Source organism: Dipodomys ordii, unplaced genomic scaffold, assembly GCF_000151885.1.
Source record: "Dipodomys ordii isolate 6190 unplaced genomic scaffold, Dord_2.0 Scaffold19, whole genome shotgun sequence".
In the NCBI taxonomy this organism is placed as follows: Eukaryota; Metazoa; Chordata; class Mammalia; order Rodentia; family Heteromyidae; genus Dipodomys; species Dipodomys ordii.
In genome coordinates, this window is record NW_012267235.1 from 5,646,689 (window position 1) to 5,655,047 (window position 8,359).

The 8,359-nt window shown below is 38.7% G+C and overlaps 1 protein-coding gene across 1 annotated transcript in view; it reads right to left on the reverse strand.

Moving 5' to 3' along the window:
* Positions 1–8,359, reverse strand: part of Stx8 (syntaxin 8) — a 230,782-nt gene that overhangs the window by 196,313 nt on the left and 26,110 nt on the right. The window contains exon 4 of the mRNA XM_013013099.1: positions 2,600–2,724. Within this exon, the coding sequence (XP_012868553.1) occupies positions 2,600–2,724 (125 nt within the window). The remainder of the gene's footprint in view (positions 1–2,599; positions 2,725–8,359) is intronic.

Consider the following 8,359-nt stretch of genomic DNA (forward strand, 5'->3'; position numbering starts at 1 on the left):
TCCTTCAGGCTATTCAAGACCATGGATCACCTATGTGACTCTGGAAAAAATGGCTTAACACACACACACACAAAAATGGCTTAACACACACACACCCACACACACACACACACACACACACACACACACACACACACACACACACACACACACACACACACACACCCTAATATATGACCTAGCAGACCCACTACTAAGTGTTTCTCCAAAGAGACTGAGATAATATGACAAAGAGACATCTGTACTCCCATGTTCACTAAAACATTACTTCTAACAGCCAAGAGAAAATACTTATAAACGTCCACTAATGGATGAATGTATATGCTATGTATACACAATGGAATACTATTCAATCATAAAAGAGAGCAATTCTGTCATTTGCAACAACATGGAGGACTTGGAGGACATTACATGATGTGAAATAAGCCAGACACAGGAAGACAAAGACCGCATGATCTCACTAATATGTGGAATCTAAAATCCTCAAGCTCACAGAAGCTGAGCATAGGATATGGTTACCAGATGTTAGTCAAAGATTCAAAATTTCAGTTAGGTAGAAAGATGTTTAGGAGCTCTATTATACACTGCAGTGTCTAATACAACTGAAAATTGAGAATAGATTTTAAACTTTCTCACCACAATATATGAGCTAATGTATATACTACTTTGACTTAACCATCTCGCATGGTATACAAATACCATGTTATATACCAGAAATACATTACATTTTAATTTACTAATTATAATTTGAAAACATTTTAATAAAAACACTTCAGGAGAGTCAGGCCCTGGAAATTTAACCACTCGGGAGACTAAGATCTGGAGAATCAGAAAAGAAAAGTGTGAGAGAGCCCTCTTCCCCTCTAACCAGTAAAAAGCTGGGTTGGAGGTATGGCTTAAGTAGTAGAGGCAGCTGAGCAAGCAAGACAACCAAGTCAGAAGCTGAGTTCAAGCCCCAGTACCAGAAGGAAAACAAAAAAACAACTTAAGGTCCCAGGAAAATAGCTCAGCAGAAGAATACTCATCTAATATTCACCAGGTCCTGGGTTCAATTCCCAGTACAAAAAAAAAAAATCTGCTACATGAATTAGCCACTCTACTTTGTAGGTATAAATCAAAGGAAAAGTTTATGCCCATGAAAATACATATATTTAACAAGTGGATATAGCAACTTCATCTATAATAACTCAAACTGAAAACCCAAGTATCTATAAAGTGAATGGATACAAAGACTGTAGTAAATTCAAGAAATGGAAGACTATTCCACAAGATGAGAGAAGGAAATCCTGATACCTACAATAACACAGATACATTTAAAAATTATACTAGAGAGAGAAGCCAGATCTCCTTCCTCCCCCACCCCTGCCAATAGTAAATACTGTATAATTCTACTTATGTAAAATTACAGAAAATAAGAATCTAACTTATAGTGATGGAAAGCAGATCAACAGTTGTCTAGAGGTAGGACAAAGACAATAGGAAGAATTACAAAGAGACATGAAGACTTCTGGGAGTAATGATTATGTTCCTTACTTTGATTTTTTGATGCTTTCACCAGTGCATAGATATGTCAAAGCTAATCAGATCATACATTTGAAACATGTGCTAGTTATGGTACTGACTATGCCCCAATGACGCTGCTTTGAGAAAGAATCAAAGAATAACATAAACACTGACATGAAAAAATGCTATTAATATTAAAATGCACATATTAAATGAAAAGCCCATGGAATGATACATATGTAGACTGATAGTGAGATACCTCATAGTCCCACTTACATAAATGCATTTGTGTTCATACTGAATATATGTTTATACATCTATACAAGAAGTCTAAGGAAACACATAATGATCATTTATAGTTTTGATATTGGAGAAGCAATAAAGGAAGCTTTTTCATCTTATCTGTCTCTATATTGCCTAACCTTTGTACAGCAAGCATGTATTACCTCTGAAATTAAAAAACAACAACAACAACAAAACAGTTAGTTCAGCCAGGTGCCAGTGGCTCAGCCTATAATCCTAGCTACTAAGGAGGCTGAAATCTGAGGATCGCAGTTCAAAGCCAGCCTAGGCAGTAAGACTCCTAACTCCAGTTAGCCATTCAAAAACCAGAAGTGGAGCTGTGGCTCAAAGTGGTAGAGCACTAACCTTGAGCAAAAAGCTCTAAGCGACAGCACCCAAGACCTGAGGTCAAGCCCCACAACAAACAACAACAACAAAGAGAAAGTTCAAAAGTAATTAGGTTTAAAGCTAAGGGACAAAATGAACTCGAAAGTAAAAGTCACACTAACTATTTCATAGAAGAGAAAGATGGAATCTTGTTTGTTGGAAAAAACAAAGGACAAATGTATCATCTTTACCTAGACTTAAAGTCAGATCTGCTCTCTGCAATCACCCAGGAGAAAATCTCTACTAAGCAATACTAAGGGAGGGGGCAGCACTGTCTATTTTCCAGGTATTCTGAGGCACAAATATGTCAAGAGTTTTAAAAGACCAATAACTTTCACCCTAGTTTTCCATGAGAGAAGGAATAGTCAAGACTACAATCAAAATCTAGCAAAGTTTCTAGGCCCATGCTCCTTCGGATTTCAAATACCTTGGATAATTTTCTGCTGCTGTTGTCGAATTTCATCAAAGCCCAAGCCTCTGGTTTCCTCTGGCTCCTCAAAGAGCCAAGGATTGGGTGTTCCTCGCTTAGCCTCTTCACTCATCAGGCTGGACCTACAAGAAATATTAAGTGCATTCATTACTTATCTCAAAAGAATACAGCCCAATAACAAATTATGTATATAAATGCAGAAGTGGCCAATATTACATGCTTTGAAAATTGCACAATTCATTGCATCATTCGTTTATGCCAGGAACTTGTTCAGTGCTTGTCAGAGACAGGAGGATGAATAAGGCACAGACTTGGCCCCCAGAGAACAATTGTTTAAAAGATATGGGAGACAATTTGACCCAATATTTGCAGAAGAGGTTGGTAATTATCTTATATTTTGAAAACACAAGGTCAATTGGAAGTGGCCTTTGCATTGCAACAGTGTGTCTTATCAGCTATGTGACATCAAAGGTACAATTTTTTTTTTTGCCTTTCCTTTTTTGGTACTGGGGATCAAACCCAGGACATTTCTTTGCCACTGAGATACATCCCAACCCCAAATGTTATTTCTCCAGCAGTTACCAATGTTGTAATTACAGATTAGAGCACAAAAACAACTGTATAACTCAGCAATAAAGAATATTTGCTTGCTCTGCACACAGATAGAAATACAAGCAGAGTTTCAAATTCAATTCTCTGAATATTGTGCAGCAATCATAACATGACCAAACTCCATATGCATTATTGATCCTATGGTTTATTACCTGCAGTTACCCACAGGCCTTTTTGCACCAGACAGGCCATTTCACTGTCCAAAGAACAGTGCACACAGTTTCCGACTCTGCCCCGCCTTACATAGGCTTCTTTTTATCCTGAGTCCCACCAGTACACAATCTTTGAAAGCTGTTGGGATCATCATGCTCAGGAAACTGACTCTGACCACTTCAGCACGGCAATGAATATTCTCATTACAGCTCTCATCAGATTCAGAAGAATGATAATGATGATGTCATAGGAGTATCAATGACAGCAAACTAGTGAAAGCATATAAAGCAGTTGCTATGTGCAAGCCTAGCCCCAGGGGATTTACATGTATACACTCATTTTTCCATTATTTATCAGTCTTCTAGCCCTGATAGCATCTTGTGGATTGTCTAGAAATAACTGCTCCCCTGTCGTTTAGGCTTATACATAGGTCTTGTGTGCACTTAGAAGGCAGGAACTAAAAATCATCTTTATTGGCCTGCACCTTGTTCCCCATAGGAAATGAGAAGCTTCTAGCACAGTGCATAGTGGCACAGACAGGGCACAGGGGATTCCTGGGTGGGTTGAGTAATAGAATTCACTTATCCAAAACTTACACAGAATTTATTATGGTAGGAATAAAGAAAAATAAATTGTCAACAAAATAAAGCAAATTCTCACTGTAGGCACTATCCTCATTCTGGGATGAGGGGGCAGAGAAGGGGGCAAGGGGATAATGTGCACACACATGTAAAGTCCTTGATATGATGTTGACAAATAATATTCAATAAATTATCACCCACTATTGTACTATATACATTAAGAGGCTCTGAAAATTATTTTTTGTTTTATATTTTTGTTGGTCGTGGGGCTTGAACTCAGAGCCTGGGCACTGTCCCTGAGCTCTTTCATTCAAGGCTAATGCTCTACCACTTTGAGCCACATAACCATTTCCTGAAATTAATAAATAAGCACACCCTAAAAGTGGCATTGATTTCATCTTTTTAGCACTTTAAAACTGATAGGATATATGTATCAACTGATAGAAGGATATAATATGTATCAAAGAACAAACCCAGACCAAATTAAAAGAAATTCTTTTATTCTTTGTACTAAGATATTTAGCACAGATCTTGTCTCTTATTCAAATATGCTGATTAACATGCCAAACAGAAGGATGCTTTTCTTATACTCTCTCAAAGACAGGTGTCTTTTACATGACTCGTCCTAACAATTCAAGATGTCAAGGTCTCAAACTTACTGCATATAATAACCACTCAACATCATCTAGCTTTGAAGTTAGGAAGAAAGCAACAACAACAACAACAAAAGACGCAAAGGAAGAAATTTGCAATCAAAATATACTCTTTACAACAATTTTTCCAGTGCCAGCTTTTGTTGTAACAGGATCCACATGGGACTCTGAATAAGGTTCACTGCCAAAGTACAGGTTCAAGATACCAAAAGTCACCTCTAAAGTGCAATGGTAACCAGCTTTGATTATCCATTCAAATAAGCATACTGCAAGTGGTTGACATTGATTCTCTGAAGTTAGTGTTGGAATAGTTCACTGTCGGCTCTTATGAGACCTACAGCATACTTTGAAATTTTAGTATTAAAGTCTAGAGGTATAGCTCAGTGGTAGAGTCCATGCTTTGCATGATTAAGGCTGTGAGCAGAATCCTAGACACACACATACACACACAAATAGTAAAAGGGGGAAACAACAAATATGAATTTTCAGAAATCTCAAAAATGACCAATCAGGATTGTAACTGTGTATTTTAAATGCCTGTGCATAATTCAATATAAAACATTGATCTTCAAGCCAGGCGCTGGTGGCTCACACCTATAATCCTAGCCTCTCAGGAGGCTGAGATTGGAGGATCGCGGTTCAAAGCCAGCCCAAGCAGGAAAGTCTGTGAGACTCTCATCTACAATAAACCACCAGAAAACCAGAAGTGGTACTGAATCTCAAGTGGTAGAGCGCTCACCTTGAGCTGAAGAGCTGAGGGACAGTGCCCAGGCCCAGAGTTCAAGCCCCAGGACCCAAAACAAAACAAAACACTCATCTCATGCAGATATATAGGGATGATTTTCCAGGTTATTTAATTCCAAAAACTGAATTGTCTTGTCTTCCACATGTCTGTTTTGGTGTTTCTATTTTGCTATCCAAATCCAGCAATGGATTTTACTAGGAAGGGCATCTTAAGATGTAAGATCACAGGCATTCCTATATACAGAGCACTTGATTTTCTTTTCATTAGATTTATGTTAAACATTTGGGGTAATGCCTATTGCTACTTTCTGTTCAAATCATATGGACCTACCCTAGAAGAACTATATCAGCCACTGGGATTAGGGAGACGATATACAAATACTTCAAAAGAAGTCCCACATAAAAACCTGTCTTATCCTGGTTGAAAATTACTGTGTTAAAGACTATGCAGCTTAAGTCCACTCATGATACTTCCTTTGCATTCTATCTCCAACTAGAATTCAACCCAAACTCAACAATCCAAAATCAAATATGTTACTTCCATACCCCATAATCTTTTCTTCTATACACTCTATTTTGGCTTTTAGCAAGTCATCCAAATCTATTTTCCCCCCTCTGCCCCTCTCTCCCATACCCCATGAATGACTAAGGCCCTCCTCAGAGATGTTTCCCAAGTCTCTATCCTCATTACTATCCCCTTGGTACAGCACTGGTTCAGACCTTTATCATTTTGCGTGCATGGAGACCATGCCTATGGCCTTCTGGATTGGTTTCCTTTCTTCCAGTCACCCTCATCTCAATCATCTTACACACTGCTGCTAGAGTTATCTAAAACAAAGATCTTGTCATGATCATTTCCTTAGTTTAAAACCTCTGTGGACCGCATTTCCCCGCCCCCCCCCCAGAATCCACAACTCAAGTGTAAGCCTTACAAGATGGTCCCAGTGACCTTTCTGATGTCACCTCCCCACATCCTGCTTCTCCTTTAGCCACACACACTGCTCACCACAACTCAGACAAAGGCACAAAATTTCACACTCTCATGTTTTTGTATGAGTCTGGAGTGTCTCCACCCCCACCCCTTTGTCCATCTGGCAAAATTCTATTCATCCCCTAAGGCTCAACTTAAATGTCACTTGTGCTTCTTAGTCCTTCCTGATCCCCACCCCATCCCCCTTCCCAAGAATCAATCACTCACTGCTGCTCCCAGGGCACCTTGTTCACAGCCTCCAACGTGGCATTTATCAAGCAGGATTGTAGTTAGTTATTTACGCATCTGTCTCCCTTCCTAAATGATGAGCTCTGTGAGGAAGGAGGCCATATGACAGCCAGGTTTATATCTCCAGCACCAGAAAAAAGAAGACAAAAAAACAAAACAAAAAACAGACTGGAAATATGCTGGAAAAGCACTGTCTATAAATGTTTATGAAACAGAACTGGGAAAACCCACTAAGGGTTTCAAGCTAGAGAAAGCCAAAATAAGTGAAGCATTTAACATTTTTATCTTGTGAGATTAAAAAAAAACAAAAAACAAAAACCTTAACTGCTACCTGCCTTCAACACTTCAGCAGCAAAGGCTGATATTGTTCATGTAGATGGAGAGAATTACTTGAAAGGGAATTGTGTTAGTATGTGAACTTCTAGTTCATCCTCACTTCTGGAACGACAATGTTAAACACAAGAAATGCTCATTATTATGCCTCTGAGTTTAGAATACTTACATTATTTCTGTGCTGGGTATGAACCACAGGTCCTTGAACAGCCTAGACTAGCAATGTATTACTGGACTATGCCCCCACTTCTTTTTATTCATTTTTATGATGGTACTGGGGCTTGAACTCAATCTCTGCACTCTACCACTTGAGCCACAGCTCCACTTCCAGCTTTTTGGTGGGTTATTGGTGATAAGAGTCTCAGAGACGTTCCTGCCCAGGCTGGCTTTGAACCTCAAGCCTCAGATTTCAGCCTCCTAAGTAGACAGGATTACAGTACCAGCCTACCTCTCTCCTTTGAGAAAAAAATTGCTGACATTACCAAGCTAGCTTCAGACTCCTTGGCCTAAACAATCATATTGCCTCAGATTCTTTCGGCTGGGACTACAGGGCTGCCCCACCATACCCAGCTCATACTTTTATTTAAAATAACTGGTCATTTTTATCCATGTTTCAAGATGGAACTTAACCTAATGGAGCTTATCAAATAAATGACATATTATTAAATACTATTTATCTGACATAGATTTTTTAAACCAAAAGAGTCTCTTGTAAGGGCATAAAATAATTTCATTTTCATCCCCCAAAGAAAATAGTGTGCATTATTAGATTGTAATAATATTGGGGGCACAGATAGTCTGTCTCTCTGCTGATAAATGTAGTTGGAGCTGGTTCACAGGGAGAACATTCTTATCAACTGAATGGGAAACTGAAAAGGCAGTGAATTCCAAGAAGGAGCTTTATAAAAGTAACTATATAAAATGTAGTTTTGTCTGGAGGAAAAAAATGTCAGTGTTTGAATATTCACCAAGCACAGGTTAGTTTACAGAAAGGACTAGCAAAGTTCATTCTAGGGAGCTAGTAAACTGAGTCATATTAGAACAGTCCAGAGTGTGAAAATGCTACTCTGGGAAGAAAGGGTATTTCTTCTTTCAGAACTTTTTGTGTAGTTTCACTTTGTGAATATACAAATGCACGGATGCTCAAGTTTCAATCAGAAATAGATTCACATCAATTCTTTAAAGACAGAGACAGTCTGGCAACAAAATGCAGACCACCTTACACTGAGAAGAGGCCAAAAAAACAGCAAAAATGCTGTTGCAGTAATTTTAGTGGACCACAATGGAGGTCTAAATGAGGAAGGGAAATGACAACAGGGCAGAGAGAGAGAAAGGGACAATTAACATACTAATTAAAAAAGTAAATTCTGGGCTGGGAAGGTGGCTCAGTGGTAGAGTGCTTGCCTTGCATGCATGAGGCCCTGGGTTCGATTCCTCAGCACCATATAAGCAAAAAGAAAAA